The sequence below is a fragment of the Scyliorhinus torazame genome, chromosome 29 (assembly GCF_047496885.1).
Source record: "Scyliorhinus torazame isolate Kashiwa2021f chromosome 29, sScyTor2.1, whole genome shotgun sequence".
NCBI classification, from domain to species: Eukaryota; Metazoa; Chordata; class Chondrichthyes; order Carcharhiniformes; family Scyliorhinidae; genus Scyliorhinus; species Scyliorhinus torazame.
This window is the reverse complement of record NC_092735.1, coordinates 38,327,386-38,344,893: the sequence shown is the minus strand read 5'-3', so window position 1 is coordinate 38,344,893 and position 17,508 is coordinate 38,327,386. Positions and strand designations below refer to the sequence as shown.

General features: G+C 50.0%; 2 protein-coding genes across 3 annotated transcripts in view; both read right to left on the bottom strand.

The window, feature by feature from the left end:
• Positions 1–9,834, bottom strand: part of LOC140404078 (rho GDP-dissociation inhibitor 2-like) — a 47,535-nt gene extending 37,701 nt beyond the window's left edge. The window contains exons 1-3 of the mRNA XM_072492457.1: positions 9,706–9,834; positions 4,626–4,811; positions 254–337 (exon numbers count right to left, since the gene is read on the bottom strand). Of these exons, the coding sequence (XP_072348558.1) occupies positions 254–337; positions 4,626–4,806 (265 nt within the window). The 5' untranslated portion in view covers positions 4,807–4,811; positions 9,706–9,834. The remainder of the gene's footprint in view (positions 1–253; positions 338–4,625; positions 4,812–9,705) is intronic.
• A 1,716-nt stretch (positions 9,835–11,550) lies between these two features.
• LOC140404077 (uncharacterized) overlaps positions 11,551–17,508 on the bottom strand; it is a 143,106-nt gene continuing 137,148 nt past the window's right edge. For both annotated transcript variants that reach the window (XM_072492455.1, XM_072492456.1), the window contains one exon: positions 11,551–13,249. In XM_072492455.1, coding sequence (XP_072348556.1) covers positions 12,962–13,249 — 288 coding nt within the window. In that variant the 3' untranslated portion in view covers positions 11,551–12,961. The remainder of the gene's footprint in view (positions 13,250–17,508) is intronic.

Here is a 17,508-nt window from a genome sequence, read left to right as displayed (position 1 = left end):
CCCCAACCCCAGCCTCTCAACCCAACCCCCTCCCGAACCCCAACACCCTCCGTCACCCCAGACCCACCCCCACACCCCAACAACACCCCATAACTCCAGCCCCTCACACCAACCCCACCACCAACCCCACCCTTTCACCCCAACCCTACCCCCTCACGCCAACCCCACCCCCAACCCCACCCCCTCATCCCAACCTCACCCCCTCACCCCAGCCCCACCCCCTCACCGCCATCGAGGTCCTCAGGGAACTTACCAGTGAGGTCCATGCTGATTGGTTCCGGTGCTTCCTCACAGACGAGTGTCATTCGAGTCACAACCACATTGGGAGCATTGGCATCTGGAAGAAGATTCAGGAAGATTCAGAGAGATTCAGGGAGATTCTTCGATTCAGTGAGATTCAAGAGGATTCAGGAAGCTTCCGAAAGATTCAGGGGGATTCAGTGAGATTCAGGGAGATTCAGGAAGATTCAGGGAGATTCAGGGAGATTCAGGGAGATTCAGTAAGATTCAGGGAGATTCAGAAAGATTCAGGGAGTTTCAGGAAGATTCAGGGAGATTCAGGGAGATTCAGGAAGACTCAGGGAGATTCAGGAAGATTCAGGAAGATTCAGGGAGATACAGGAATATTCAAGGAGATTCAGGAAGACTCAGGGAGATTTAGGGAGATTCAGTGAGATTCAGTGAGATTCAGGAAGATTGAGGGAGATTAAGGAAGATTGAGGGAGATTGAGGGAGATTCAGGAAGATTCAGGGAGATTCAGGGAGATTCAGGAAGATTCAGGGAGATTCAGTGAGATTCAGTGAGATTCAGGAAGATTCAGGGAGATTAAGGAAGATTGAGAGAGATTGAGGGAGATTCAGGAAGATTTAGGGAGATTCAGGGAGATTCAGTGAGATTCAGGGAGATTCAGGAAGATTCAGGGAGATTCAGGAAGATTCAGTGAGATTCAGGAAGATTCAGTGAGATTCAGGGAGATTCAGGGAGATTCAGTGAGATTCAGGAAGATTCAGGGATATTCAGGAAAATTCACGGAGATTCAGGAAGATTCAGTGAGATTCAGGGAGATTCAGTGAGATTCAGGAAGATTCAGGGAGATTCAGTGAGATTCAGAGAGATTCAGGAAGATTCTGGTAGATTCAGTGTGATTCAGGGAGATTCAGGAAGATTCAGGGAGATTCAGGAAGATTCAGGGAGATTCTTCGATTCAGTGAGATTCAAGGGGATTCAGGAAGCTTCAGGAAGATTCAGGGGGATTCAGTGAGATTCAGGAAGATTCAGGGAGATTCATGAAGATTCAGGGAGATTCAGTAAGGTTCAGGAAAATTCAGGAAGATTCAGGGAGACTCAGGAAGATTCAGGAAGATTCAGTGAGATCCAGGGAGATTCAGGAAGATTCAGGAAGATTCAGGAAGATTCAGTGAGATTCAGGGAGATTCAGTGAGATTCAGGGAGATTCAGGGAGATTCAAGTAGATTCAGAGAGATTCAGAAAGATTCAGGGGGATTCAGTGAGATTCAGGAAGATTCAGGGAGATTCAGGAAGATTCAGGGAGATTCAGGGAGATTCAGGAAGGTTCAGGGAGATTCAGTGTGATTCAGGGAAATTCAGGAAGATTCAGGAAGATTCAGTTGGATTCAGGGAGATTCAGGAAGATTCAGGAAGATTCAGTGAGATTCAGGAATATTCAGGGAGATTCAGGAAGATTCAGTGAGATTCAGGGAGATTCAGTGAGATTCAGGGAGATTCAGAAAGATTCAGGTAGATTCAGGAAGATTCAGTGAGATTCAGGGAGATTCAGGAAGACTCAGGGAGATTCAGGAAGATTCAGGAAGATTCAGGGAGATTCAGGAAGATTCAGGGAGATTCAGGAAGATTCTGGGAGATTCAGGGAGATTCAGGAAGATTCAGTGAGATTCAGGAAGATTCAGGGAGATTCAGTGAGATTCAGGAAGATTCAGGGAGATTCAGTGAGATTCAAGAAGATTCAGGGAGATTCAGGGAGATTCAGTGAGATTCAGGAAGATTCAGGGAGATTCAGGAAGATTCACGGAGATTCAGGAAGATTCAGGAAGATTCAGTGAGATTCAGGGAGATTCAATGAGATTCAGGAAGATTCAGGGAGATTCAGGAAGATTCAGGGAGATTCAGGGAGATTCAGGAAAATTCAGGGAGATTCAGTGAGATTCAGTAAGATTCAGGGAGATTCAGGAAGATTCAGGGAGATTCAGGAAGATCCAGGGAGATTCAGGGAGATTCAGGGAGATTTGGGAAGATTCAGGGAGATTCAAGAAGATTCAGGGAGATTTTGGAAGATTCAGGGAGATTCAAGAAGATTCAGGGAGATTCAGGGAGATTCAGGAAGATTCAGGGAGATTCAGGGAGGTCAGAAAGATCCAGGAAGATTCAGGGAGATTCAGGAAGATTCAGTGAGATTCAGGAAGATTCAGCGAGATTCAGGGAAATTCCGTGAGATTCAGGAAGATTCAGGGAGATCAGGAAGATTCACGGAGATTCAGGAAGATTCAGGAAGATTCAGTGAGATTCAGGGAGATTCAGTTAGATTCAGGAAGATCCAGGGGGATTCAGGAAGATTCAGGGAGGTTCAGGAAGATCCAGGGAGATTCAGGGAGATTCAGGGAGATTTGGGAAGATTCAGGGAGATTCAAGAAGATTCAGGGAGGTTTTGGAAGGTTCAGGGAGATTCAAGAAGATTCAGGGAGATTCAGGAATATTCAGGGAGATTCAGGGAGGTCAGAAAGATTCAGGAAGATTCAGGGAGACTTAGGAAGTTTCAGTGAGATTCAGGAAGATTCAGGGAGATTCAGGGAGATTCAGGAAGATTCAGTGAGGTTCAGGAAGATTCAGGGAGATTCAGGGAGATTCTGTGAGATTCAGGAAGATTCAGGGAGATCAGGAAGATTCACGGAGATTCAGGAAGATTCAGGAAGATTCAGTGAGATTCAGGGAGATTCAGTCAGATTCAGGAAGATCCAGGGGGATTCAGGAAGATTCAGGGAGGTTCAGGAAGATCCAGGGAGATTCAGGGAGATTCAGGAAGATTCAGGAAGATTCAGTGAGATTCAGGGAGATTCAATGAGATTCAGGAAGATTCAGGGAGATTCAGGAAGATTCAGGGAGATTCAGGGAGATTCAGGGAGATTCAGGAAAATTCAGGGAGATTCAGTGAGATTCAGTAAGATTCAGGGAGATTCAGGAAGATTCAGGGAGATTCAGGAAGATCCAGGGAGATTCAGGGAGATTCAGGGAGATTTGGGAAGATTCAGGGAGATTCAAGAAGATTCAGGGAGATTTTGGAAGATTCAGGGAGATTCAAGAAGATTCAGGGAGATTCAGGGAGATTCAGGAAGATTCAGGGAGATTCAGGGAGGTCAGAAAGATCCAGGAAGATTCAGGGAGATTCAGGAAGATTCAGTGAGATTCAGGAAGATTCAGCGAGATTCAGGGAGATTCCGTGAGATTCAGGAAGATTCAGGGAGATCAGGAAGATTCACGGAGATTCAGGAAGATTCAGGAAGATTCAGTGAGATTCAGGGAGATTCAGTCAGATTCAGGAAGATCCAGGGGGATTCAGGAAGATTCAGGGAGGTTCAGGAAGATCTAGGGAGATTCAGGGAGATTCAGGGAGATTTGGGAAGATTCAGGGAGATTCAAGAAGATTCAGGGAGGTTTTGGAAGGTTCAGGGAGATTCAAGAAGATTCAGGGAGATTCAGGAATATTCAGGGAGATTCAGGGAGGTCAGAAAGATTCAGGAAGATTCAGGGAGACTTAGGAAGTTTCAGTGAGATTCAGGAAGATTCAGGGAGATTCAGGGAGATTCAGGAAGATTCAGTGAGGTTCAGGAAGATTCAGGGAGATTCAGTGAGATTCCATGAGATTCAGGAAGATTCAGGGAGATTCAGGAAGATTCACGGAGATTCAGGAAGATTCAGGAAGATTCAGTGAGATTCAGGGAGATTCAGTGAGATTCAGGAAGATTCAGGGAGATTCAGTGAGATTCAGGGCGATTCAGGGAGACAGCGTTTGAATCCACATCGAAAACTGGACTTAAGTCCCAGCAACAACCTTCCAGACCACAGCTCCAACCTCAACAAAAAAAACCCACCCCTAACCCCACCCTCTGACCCCCAACTTCACCCTATCACCCCAACCCCACCCCCACACCCCTTATCCCACCCTCTGACCCTCCACCCCACCCCCTCACCCCAACTCCAAACCCACCCAACCCCACCCTCTCACGCTAGCCCCACCCCCTCACCCCAACACCACCCCCACACCCCACCCCCTGACCCCAACCCCACCCCCTCACCCCGTCCCAACCCCCTCACCCCAACCCCACCCCCTCTCCCCAACCCCACCCCCTCACCCCAGCCCCACCCCCTCACCCCAACCCCACCCCCTCACCCAACCCCATCCGCTCACCCCAAACCCCACCCCCTCAAGTCAACCCCACCCCCTCATCCCAACCCCACCCCCTCACCCCAACTCCACCCCCTCACCCCAACCCCATCCCTTCACCCCAACCCCACCCCCTCACCCCAAACCCCACCCCCTCACCCCAACCCCACCCCCTCACCCCAACCCCACCCCCAGTTAGGGTCTGACCTTCCACCAGAGGCAGCCCCTCTCCCAGCAGCGCTTTCTTGTATTTTGCCAAACTCTCATCATCTGGGTCGAGACTCGCAATCTCCGCGAGAGATTTCTGTGCTGGAGGTTTGTAGTTTAATGACTTTTCCTCCTCATCGTCATCACACACTGGCTTTTCATTGTGTTCCTGCTCAGACATTGTACCTGGGGAACCAGGGGGGCAACTGGATCATTCCAGGAGAACTGGAAACAATAACTTCACATCCTTTTCCCCAATGTACCTCCTTTCCCAAGGACACTGACTCAATGGGGCCTTTCAGAACCCGATCCCTCTCCATCTGCCTTAACCAAGTGACCCAATCTTGATGTATGAGCTTATACAGTGACTGACACCTCAATCGCTGACTGACCATTCGAACTGGGCAGAGAGAGTAACAGTCGATCCAGCCCTCCTGATCTCCACTTTCCTGGGCACGGTCCACCAGGATTCGACCCGGGATAGGACGGGAAATGGGAACTCTGACTGATTCTTGCACCAATGGGCCTGAGGCCAACTGTAGGCGTGGAGCACGGCCTGAGCAAAAGAACTGGAGGGATGACAATGTGAGAAAAAGAGTGGTTCATACAGAGGAGAATATTGGAAAAAGACAAAGAGCATTGGATAAATTCAGCGATTCCTGGGCTATGTTCAATGATTCCTAGATAAATTCAGTGATTGTTGGGTAAATTCAGTGATTGCTGGGTAAATTTCATGATTCCTGGGTAGATTCATTGATTCCTGGGTAGATTCATTGATTCCTGGGTACATTTAGTGATTCCTGGGTGAATTCAGTAATTCCTGGGTAAATTCAGTGATTCCTGGGTAAATTCAGTAATTTCTGGGTAAATTCAGTGATTTCAGGGCAAATTCAGTAATTCCTGGGTAAATTCAGTGATTCCTGGGTAAATTCAGTAATTCCTGGGTACATTCAGTGATTCCTGGGTAAATTCAGTGATTCCTGGGTAAATCCAGGAATTCCTGGGTAAATTCAGTGATTCCTGGGTAAATTCAGTGATTCCTGGGTAAATCCAGTAATTCCTGGGTAAATTCAGTGATTCGTGGGTAAATTCAGTAATTCCTGGGTACATTCAGTGATTACTGGGTAAATTCAGTGATTCCTGGGTAAATTCAGTAATTCCTAGGTAAATCCAGTGATTCCTGGGTAAATTCAGTAATTCCTGGGTAAATTCAGTGATTCCTGGGTAAATTCAGTAATTCCTGGGTAAATTCAGTGACTCCTGGGTAAATTCAGTGATTCCTGGGTAAACTCAGTAATTCCTGGGTAAGTTCAGTGATTGCTGGGTAAATTCTGAATGCTTTGAACCAGTTGCCTGTGTTGGATGTGCTATGGAAATGCTGATATGTCTGTTGTGGAATTACAGACTGAGACAATTTGACGATGGTTTACTCCCAGGAGGCACTGAGTGAATTTCTACACTTCTCTAATTCAGGCCGCTTGCAAATGCCCGATTTTAGTTGCTGCACTTTTGTCGGCCGTGCCTTCCCCACTCTGGGCCTCAGGCTGTGGAATTCACTCTACAGCTGCCTTCCTCATTAATACCCTCCTTATAACCAAATTTCTTGACCAAACCTTTGACCATCTGTTCCCCTATCTCCCTCTGCAGCTCAGTGTTAAATCATTTTCCTGGACCAAAGGCGCTATATGAATGCAGGTTGTTGTTAGCATAGAGCAGGATATTGTGACTGGCAGAGGATAGATGGTGACCAAATGGGGGTAGAAAGCGTTTTCCCCTGGGGTATTCCAAGGCCGAATTGGATCCCAACTTTTCATTTGATGTCAATGCTTAAACTCGTTGAATTGATAAAGGGAAGTTGGAAAGAAAGCTGTGACTTGGGTTGTGAAATGGTTGAGAAATGTAGAGGGTATCTGTCTCTTCCTGTTGTAGCCTCTGAGGTTTAACCTGGGCTCATGATTTGCTGAAACTCACAAGGAGGAAGTGATCTTCTAAACCGCAGAGAAGAAGCTGACAATGTTCACCATCCAGCCGCTGGGTAATCGCCGATTAACACAGTGCAACGTTTTTGCGGAAAGCGACATTTTTGGTTAATGCTGAGCACTTTTGTTGTAAATGAGGACAGAGCTCATGTCTCCCAGTCCTTGTAATCTCCAGCACTAAAACCCGCCGAGTTCTCTGCGCTCCTCCAGCCCTGGTCTCCTGCACACCCCTGATTGCAATCGCTCAACCATTGGCGGCCGTGTCTTCAGCTGCCTGGGTCCTAAGCTCTGGAATTCCATCCCGAACCTCACCCCACCTCTCTACATCCGCACTCCTCCTCTTAGACTCTCCTTAAAACCACTCTCCTTCCCAGAACCTTTTTTCACCCGTCCTAATATCTCCATATGGCTCTGTGTCAAGTTTTGCTTGATCACACCCCGGCGAGGCTGATAGAACATACAGTGCAGAAGGAGGCCATTTGGCCCATCGAGTCTGCACCGACCCACTTAAGCCCTCATTTCTACCGTATCCCCTTAACCCAACAACCCCTCCTAACCTTTTTCAGACACTAAGGACAATTTATCATGGTCAATCCACCTAACAAGTATGTCTTTCGGGACTTACGGGAGGAAACCGGAGCACCCGGAGGAAACCCACGCAGACACGGGGAGAACGTGCAGACTCCGCACAGACAGTGACACAAGCCGGGACTGGAACCTGGGACCCTGGAGCTGTGAAGCCACAGTGCTAACCACTCTGCTAGCGCGCTGCTCTGATGTTTTACTACATCGAAGGTGCTATATAAATGCAAGTTGTTGTCGTGTAAGGAACTGAAGTTTCATTGATAAAGTTGGACAGTAATATTGGGTAAAACCAGCTTCCCATTGGGATACAGGGCAAGAATACTCAGTGTTTGCCATCTGGGGGTTCTAAGTCTAACCGGTTGAGATGGTTTTTTGTACCGGGGGTATTTATGTTTCATCCCTGATGTTGGTCAATGATATTGAAATTGATCATCGCCGAGGGGCACGGGCAGAGCACTCCGAACCATGAACCGCACTCGCTTGCAGCATTATCCCCCCCTTCCCCCACACACGCCTCCCCGTCATCCTTAACCCCCTACCTCAGACCCAACTCAGTGACACAGGTCAAAGGGCATGACTCAGTAGCCACTGACTGTGCTGGGTGAAACTGGTGCCGAAAGTCTCTCCAACCCCACCCCCCCCCAGCCTTTTGGGCGCATCCCAGTCTGAGATGCCACCCAAAATGTTCAACCCCGAGACCCGATCGAGAAGTGGAACCAAACCAGCCAATCAGAGAGAACACACCATGGAAACCCTGCAGTGCAGAAGGAGGCCAACCGGCCTATCGAGTCTGCCCCAGCCCTCTGAAAGGGTGCCCTGTAACCTAACGTACACACCTTTGGACATTAAGGGGCAATTTTGCATGGCCAATCCACCTAACCTGCACATCTTTAGGCTGTGGAAGGAAACCGGAGCACCCGGAGGAAACCCACGTAGAACACATCAGTGGTGATTGTAGCGTTGGGGCAATGTCAGTGGATGAGTAATCCAGAGGTCCAGACTGGTGACACAGGTTCGAATCCGGGGGGGCGGGGGGGGGGGTGCAAACAATTGTCCAGCCCTTGCATGGGCTGTATGGTCACTTTCCGGGCCGGGAGGGTCCTGGAATCTCTTGTCTCGTGTCCAACACATTGCGAGCTGCCAGATTTCCACATTATAAATTTCTGATGTTGGGGAACGCGGCAGAGAGTGTGATAAATCGTTTCAGAACACTTTGACAGAAGGCAAACCAATCGGAAAATGCGAGGGAAACATCTCCACCCCCCTCCCCCTCCCCCCCCCAATGGGCGGTGAGCTGGTAACGACGTCTTTGTCTTTTGAAAAAGTCTTATCGAGTGTCTCTGACCGGAAGTGTGTGAAATGACAGTTGGTTTTGTTCCGCAGTGTTTGTCCGCTCCGACGATAGAATTTTCGACCACACTGGGTGTGGCATTTGCATCAAATTTATTAAAAGTACTGAACATATCAGGCCCGGGCAGTGATCTCTGACCTAGGCCCAGGGTGCAGGGCCAGAGAGCAGGGTCAAGGCCCAGGCAGTGTCTGATTAAAGGATTTGGACGGTGTGTCAATGGGGTCAGATGAACTGAGGTGGGATAGGGGTAGAGGGAGGCCCGTGTCAAGCAGAAACCCCAGTGGGTGCAGTGACCCATCGGGGTGGGGGGATTAGAGGATGTGCAATAAACACCCGACTTGCCAGCGGAACCCATGTGCCGCTAACCAAAATGATTCAAAACCACTGACCTCTCGATCCCGGCCAAAATCAGACCACCCAGCACGGACCAACCACTGGAGGTGACCAGTCAAAGGTGAGAAGCAGAGGGCAGCATGGTGGCGCAGTGGTTAGCACTGCTGTCTCACAGCGCCGAGGTCCCAGGTTCGATCCCGGCTCGGGGTCACTGTCCGTGTGGAGTTTGCACATTCTCCCCGTGTCTGTGTGGGTTTCACCCCCCACAACCCAAAGAGGTGCACGGTAGGTGGATTGGCCACGTTAAATTGCCCCTTAATTGGAAAAAATGAATTGGGTACACTAAATTTATTTTTTAAAGGTGAGAATCAAGCGAGCCCCTGGTTACCGCAACTGGATCCTGTCTCGAACTGATAGCAGGAGTGGCTCAGATCCATCCCCAGAGCCACATCCAGGGTCCACCCAGTGCGGGGCAAGAGGGGAAGATCCAAAGATCACCAAGAATGTGGGAACCGTTAGTCTGGTACATGGAACCCGGACGTTGCAGAGACCCCCTGCTCATGGAGAGAGATCCCTTCACTAAATCCCTCAGCGTTTAAATGCAACAAGTTCTAAAAAGGTTTGGACACCGACAACTGCTGCAAGTAACAGGAAGTAGCGATAAAATCTACCAGGAAACATCACAGCGGCTGGTAGCGCGGAGAGCGAGATATTCAACTCAACAATTCCCCCCCATTTCATTTGGATAATATGAATCGTGGGACGATACTGGACGTGGTCTGACAGGACCCCGGGGATTCTCGAGCGTGGCTGATGGGAGGTAGTGACTTACCGTTACAGTTACTTGCAAATTCTGCTCTGGTTTCTCACAACCCCGAAGTCAAACTGCGACCAAACCCGTAGCCAGGAAATGTACCGCCTGATGTCACATCGCTGAGCGCAAGGCACAACATCTGATTGGCAGAGACTTGAATGCTTACTCTGCCCCCGTGTCAATAGATTGCATTAACCCCTCCCCCCATCTGCCCTCAGAGTGTGTTGTCACCCCTCCCCCTGTTACACATCCGCAAACAGATCTATCCCATCTGTACCCTCAGTCGGTGCTACGCCCTGTCTGTATTCTGACAGCATCTTTATTCAGGAACAGGTTTAAAATCAGGAGACCAAAGAACGAGTCAACATTCCTTCCTCAAACCATCAGCAGAGTTTATTGCAGTAAAATATATTTCTATTTCTCTTCAGATATAAAGTGAACAGCGTCAGTCATGGGTTCCCATTGGAGCTGGGATCAGGGACAAGTGATTCCCACAGTTCACCATCTCTCCAGGCCCGTCCCTGGGGCTCCGTCTGCTCAAAGCTCAGGAGTTCCTCGGCCTTCCTCCTGGTCCGACCCACACTCCCTCATCCCTACTTCCCACCCCTCCTCCCCGACTCCCACTGGGCTGCAGTCCCACACAATCCAATCTCTGACCAGAGAGTGAGCAGGAGGTACAACCCTGAGGATATCTGGGGTATCGGACATTTGCAATGAATCTCCAATTGTGAATCATAGAGTCATAGAATTGACAGTGCAGAAGGAGGCCATTCGGCCGATCGAGTCTGCACCGGCCCTTGGGAAGAGCACCCCATCTAAGCCCACACCTCCATCCTATCCCCTTAACCCCACCCAAACGTTAAGGGCAATTTAGCATGGCCAAGCCACCTATTCTGCACATCTTTGGATTGTGGGAGGAAACTGGAGCACCCGGAGGAAACCCACGCAGCCATGGGGGCCGGGATTCTCCCGCAATCGGCGGGACGGGCCCTACCGGCGTCAAAGAGCGCTGAGAACCACTCTGGCGTTGGGCTGCCTGGAAGGTGTGGAATCCTCCGCACTTCCGGGGGCTAGGCCGGCGTCGGAGGGGTTGGCGCAGCGCCAACTGGCGCTGAAGGGCCTCCGCCAGCCGTCGCGGGTTGGCGCATGTGCAGGAGTGCCAGCGTGTTCTGGAGCACGCGCAGAACCGCTGGAGTGTTTCCTACGCATGCGCGGGGGTTTCTTCTCTGCACCAGCCATGGCGGAGCGTTACAGAGGCTGGCGCGGAGGGAAAGAGCCCCCCACGGCACAGGCCCGCCCACAGATCGGTGGGCCCTGATCGTGGGCCAGGCCACCATGGCCCACCCCACCCCCCCAGGGCCGGATCCCCCCCCGCCCCCCGTGCGCCTCCCCGAGGATTCCACGAGCATCCCTCCAAGCCAGGTCCCGCCGGGATGGACCATGTCTAATCCACGCCGGTGGGACTGGCTGAAATCGCTCGGCCCATCGGAACGCAGAGAATTGCTGGGGGGGCCACCAACGGCCCCTGACCGACACGACGCGATCCCTGCCCCCGCCCGAAAACTGGCGCCAGAACATTCGGCAGCCGGCGTTGGAGCGGCAAGGCGGGATACACGCCGCCCCCCAGCGATTCTCCGACCCGGTGGGGGGGTCGAGAATCCCACCCCTGGAGAATGTGCAGATGCCACACAGACAGTGACCCAAGCTGGGAATTGAATCTGGGACCCTGGAGCTGTGAAGCAACTGTGCTAACCACTGTGATACCGTGCCGCCCTATTGCCCTACTGCCTGACCGCGCTGAACCTGAATTAAATCAGGTTATACAAGACTGAACTATCGAGCAAGAATAGACACTTTAAATGATGAATTCAAAAGCTTTATTAATCATTACAAGGTATAAAGGTAAAAAGTTAGAAATATTAAAAGCAAAGTTTCAATTACAAGTAAGAGGCGAAAGTTGAACTTTAACACTTAAACACACGTTCCTCAGTTGATCAGGTGAAGGTGTGCAGTGTTTATTCTGAATCACGGTTAACATGTTGACAAAGTGTCTCCTCCAAACCTTCATTTTCACCCCTCAGCTCACATTTACTAATCTCGAATTAGCCTCAGTGTTGAGCAAGAATTGGTTAATTTAACTGTCTGCTATTTGGAATTGGCCCTGACCCCACTCACATCTCCTGATGTTTTAATACAGGGTCTGCTGAAAATTGGGGCTGTTTGAATGGGGCCCCATTCCCTCCCCAACTTAATGCAATTTATCAAATGTACAAAAGTTCGGAGCTCAGATCACAGACTGGCGAGAAAGACACCATTTTACAATTCTCATGATTTGAGACTTGTGTCCTTAAAATCAAATGTTAATTATGTGTAATTGTAAAACATAAAATATTACAAACTTTATGTTACAGGTGATGTTACCAATCTTTCTAATGCAACTATTGATTAATTGTTTATTCTTTCGCCCTCGCACAATTAACTGCGAGTTACTCTTGGCCTTTCTCCTGGTCCAATCCACACTCCCTCATCCCCAATTCCCTTCCCTCTTTCAGCCCCGGGATCCAAGATCAGAGAAACTCTCCCCATCACCCCGTGTTGGACAGTTCATGAATACAGTCAATATACTTCAGACAGGTTAGTGAAAGATCATCGTATAACTAAATAGACCCCTGGATACTTTGACATGAAGAATGTGATCGATTAATACAAGAAAATAGCGATAGAAGAGCACAGGGAGATCCCATTGGATAGGACAGGGTGTGATGCCTTTTGCAGTAGAATAGCAGTATGTACTGGGTCCCACTGGGCTGGACTTTACATGGTGGGATTGTGGAATTTGGGGGGTAAAATAGGATCAAATTCCACCCAGTGGCTTAATGATAACCTCCTAATATTGTCCTTCAGTGAGTGTGTGACAGCTGTGATGGATTGGAAGCTACACTGAGATCCGGGTTTAGGTGGGGGCCAGTCGGACGCCCCTATCTGATGGGGGTGGGAGGATTGTGGCCGGATTGAGGGGGTCTGAACCCACCAGTTGTTGCTGTAATTGGTTCCTATCCGAATTGCTGCCCCTGAAGAGGACATTGGACCAAATCTGAAATGAATGGGATTAATAAACCCAGAATTAAATGGCTTCAAATTTGGATTTTTCAACCAATGGTGAAAATAAACAGATTCTTTGCAGAGTCCAGCCCAGTGACACTGTTCACTGCTGATTCACACCCTAGTTAGGTCACTTTACCAGTGACCCTGACTATTCGTCACAATACTCAACTTAATTTGCTGGCTCCAGGCCATCAATTGCATTTTTTGCCTCGTCAACTTTGGACCGAGTGTCGAGCTTAAACCATTTGGTGCCTCCGCCCTGGTTTGCTTTGTAATTCTTCAATGCATCTTTAACCTTTCCCTCCCCTTCCGAGTCGCTCGTCTGTTTTTTACACACAAAGCTCAGTAGATAGGGGTTTCCTGTCTGAAGACTCTTGCGCCGTTCCTCAGGATTCTTCGAATGACCCACTGTGTAAAATTCATTTCCCTCCATATGTATTAAGTAGATGAATGGACTCTGAAGGAGAGAAAGAACTTGCATTTATTCAGCTCCTTCCACAACCTCCGGACCTCCCAGCATTCCCGATGTTGTACAAAACATCCCAAGATGGCAACATGAGTAAAACAAACACTGACCCAAGAGACACATATTGGGAGCTCGGGGCAAACAGCTCAGTCACTGGGGGCGGGGGGGGGGGGGGGGGGTGGGGAGGCGTCATTGGGCTGGGAGGGGGCTGTTTGGGGGCAGGGGTTTTTGGAAAGGGTGTTTAGAGGGGGGAGGGGTCTCGAGGCTGAGAGCCTCAGGTGGGAATTTCCTGAACTGTAGCCTTTTGACACCTGCCAACAAGTCCGAAAAACTGAACGAAAGATTGGGAAGGGACCTTGTCGAAACCGGCGGTTCTTCCATTTCACTGGCCCAGGCCGACAGCCAATCAGCTGGGGAGGGGGATCCAAAAGAAAAACTGCAATTTCGGGAAATCACTCAAAATCTTTGCAGGAATCAGTCATCAAAGTTCAGGGAAATTCCTCACTCAGGATTAACTCAAAACTCACTCTGTGTAAACTGGATGTAACTCCTTCACTCAGCAATCTGTCTGGTTTCCCTTTCTAAAGGAGAGCTGCGACTCTCCAAACCACAGAGACTCACAGAACAGTTACAGCACAGGCAGGCCGTTCTGCCCTTCATGTCCATGCTAGCTCGCTGCAAGAGCAACTCACCTGACCTCACTCGCTTCTTCTATCCCCATTTCCTCTGCAAATTGTTCATTTCTCTTCAGATGTGTCTGGAATTCCCTTTTGAAGGTTTTGACTGACCCTGTCCCCACGCTCAGGCCGTGTAATCCTCATTTGGCCCTCGTACTTTTGCCATTCAACCCGTGTCAACCCTCCTCAACCTTTCCATCAGTGTGAACAGTCTCTCTGCTTCTGCTCCATCTGTCTGGAATCCTCAGCATTTCAAACACGTCGACCAAATCTCAATCTTCTCATCTCCAAGGAGAACAGCTCCAGCTTCTCCCATCATCCGGGAAACTGCAGACCCTCATCCCCAAGAACGTTCCTGTAAATCTATCCTGCACCCTCACTAAAGCCTTCAAATCCTTATTAAAATGCTCTGAATTGGGGACATTAATCAAGTGAGCAGATAAATTAGTGCATAAAGGTTTCTCATAACTTCTTTATTTTGATACTCAATGCCCTGTCTGTACTCTCAGACTGTGCTCCCTCTGTCTGTACTCTCAGACTGTGCTTCCCTCTGTCTGTACTCTCAGACTGTGCTCTCTCTGCCTGTGCTCTCAGACTGTGGCTCCCACTGCCTGTACTCTCAGACTGTGCTTCCCTCTGTCTGTACTCTCTGAATGTCCCGCCCTCTGTCTGTACTCTCAGACTGTGCTTCCCTCTGTCTGTAGTCTCGGACTGTGCTCTCTCTGTCTGTACTCTCAGACTGTGCATTGCTCTGTCTGTACTCTCAGACTGTCCTCCCCTAAACTGTACTTTCAAACTGTGCTTCCCCCTGTGTGTACTCTCAGACTGTCCACCCCTTAACTGTACTCTCAGACTGTGCTTCCCGCTGTCTGTAATCTCAGACTGTGCTTCCCACTGTCTGTACTCTCAGACTGTGCTTCGTTCTGTCTGTACTCTCAGGCTGTGCTCCCCCTGACTGTACTCTCAGACTGTGCTTCTCTCTGTCTGTACTCTCAGACTGTGCTTCCCGCTGTCTGTACTCTCAGACTGAGCTTCCCACTGTCTGTACTCTCAGACTGGGCTCCCTCTGCTTGTACTCTCAGACAGTGCTTCCCTCTGTCTGTACTCTCTGACTGTCCTGCCCTCTGTCAGTATTCTCAGTATAAGCTTACCCCTCTCTGTACTCTCAGACTGTGCTTCTCTCTGTCTGTACTCCCAGACTGTGCTCCCTCTGTCTGTACTCTGAGACTATGTTTTGCTCTGTCCGCACTCTTAGCCTGTCCTCACCTTAACTGTACTCTCAAACTGTGCTTTCCCCTGTCTGTATTCTCAGACAGTGCTCTCTCTGTACTCTCAGACTGTGCTTCCCCCTCTCTGTTCTCTCAGACGGTGCTTCCCTCTGTCTGTACTCTAAGACTGTGCTTCGCTCTGACTGTACTCTCAGACTGTGCTCTCCCTGACTGTACTCTCAAACTGTCCTTCCCCATCTCTGGACTCTCAGACTGTGCTTCCCTCTGTCTGTACTCTCAGACTGTGCTTGCCTCTGTGTAAACTCTCAGATGGTGCTCCCTCTGCCTGTACTCTCAGAATGTACTTCGCTCTGTCTGTACTCTCTGACTGTCCCGCCCTCTGTCTGTACTCCCAGACTGTGCTTCCCTCTGTCTGTACTCTCAGACTGTGCTCCCGCTGACTGTACTCTCAGACTGTGCTTCCCACTGTCTGTACTCTCCGACTGTGCACCATCTGCCTGTACTTTCAGACTGTGCTTCCCTCTGTCTGTACACTCTGACTGCCCCGCCCTCTGTCTGTGCTCTTAGACTGTGCTTCCCCCTGTGTGTACCCTCAGACTGTGCTCCCCCTGACTGTACTCTCAGACTGTGCTCCCCCTGACTATACTCTCAGACTGTGCTTCCCCCTCTCTGTACTCTCAGACTGTGCTTCCCTCTGTCTGTACTCTCAGACTGTGCTCCCCTCTGTGTACACTCTCAGTTTGTGCTCCCTCTGACTGTACTCTCAGACTGTGCTTCCCCTTCACTGTACTCTCAGACTGTGCTTCGCTCTGCCTATACTCTCAGACTGTGCTTCCCTCTGTTTGTACTCTCAGACTGTGCTTTCCTCTGTCTGTACTCTCAGACTGTGCTTCGCTCTGTCTGCACTCTCAGACGGTGCTCTCCCTGACTGTACTCTCAGACTGTGCTCCCTCTGCCTGTACTCTCAGACCGTGCTCCCTCTGTCTGCACACTCTGACTGTCCCGCCCTCTGTCTGTACCCTGAGACTGTGCTTCGCATCTATCTGTACTCTCAGACTGTATTTCTTCTGTACACTAAGACTGTGCCGCCTCTGTCTGTACTGTCAGACTGTGCTTCCGCCGTTAGTACTCTCAGACTGTGCTCCCTCTGTTTGTATTCTCAGACTGTGCTCCCTCTGTCTGTTCTCTCAGACTGTGCGTCCCCCTTTCTGTAGTCTCAGACTGTGCTTCACCTTGTCTGTATTCTGAGACAGCGCTTCACCCTGTCTGTACTCTCAGACTGTGCGTCCCCCTGTGTGTACTCACAGGCTGTGCTGCCTCTGTCTGTACACTCAGACTGTGCTCCGTCTGTCAGTGCTCTCTAACATTATGCTTGCCCCTGTTTGCACTCTCAGACTGTGCTCCCCCTGCCTGTACTCTCAGACTGTGCTCCCCCTGCCTGTACTCTCAGACTGTGCACCCCCTGCCTGTACTCTCAGACTGTGCATCCCCCTTTCTGTTGTCTCAGACTGTGCTTCACCCTGTCTGTATTCTCAGACAGCGTTTCACCCTGTCTGTATTTTCAGATTGTGCTTCCAACTGTGTGTAATCTGAGACTGTGTTTCCCTCTGTCTGTACTCTCAGATTGATCTCCCTCTGTCTGTACGCTCAGACAGTGCTTCCCGCTGTCTGTACTCTCAGACTGAGCTTCCCACTGTCTGTACTCTCAGACTGGGCTCCCTCTGCTTGTACTCTCAGACAGTGCTTCCCCCTGTCTGTACTCTCAGACTGTGCTCCCTCTGTCTGTACCCTCAGACTGTGCTCCGTCTGTCAGTACTCTCACACTATGCTCTCCCCTGCCTGTACTCTCAGACTGTGCTTCACCTTGTCTGTATTCTCAGACTGCGCTTCACCATGTCTGTACTCTCAGACTGTGCTTCCACCTGTGTGTACTCTCGGACTGTGTTTCCCTCTGTCTGTACTCTCAGACTGCGCATCCCTCTGTCTGTACACTCAGACTGTGTTCCATCTGTCAGTACTCTCACACAATGCTTCCCCCTGTGTGTACCCTCAGACTGTGCTGCCTCTGCCTGCTCTCTCAGGCTGATCTCCCTCTAACTTTACCCTCACACTGTGCTTCCCTCTGTCTGTACTCTCACACTATGCTTCCCCCTGTCTGTACTCTCAGACTGTGCTCCCTCTGTCTGTACCCTCAGCCTGTGCTTCCCCCGCCTGTACCCTCAGACTGTGCTGACCTCTGTCTGCACTCTCAGACTGTGCTCCCCTCTGTCTGTACTCTCAGACTGTGCTCCCCCCGCCTGTGCTCTCAAATTGTGCTCCCTCTGCTTGTACTCTCAGACGGTGC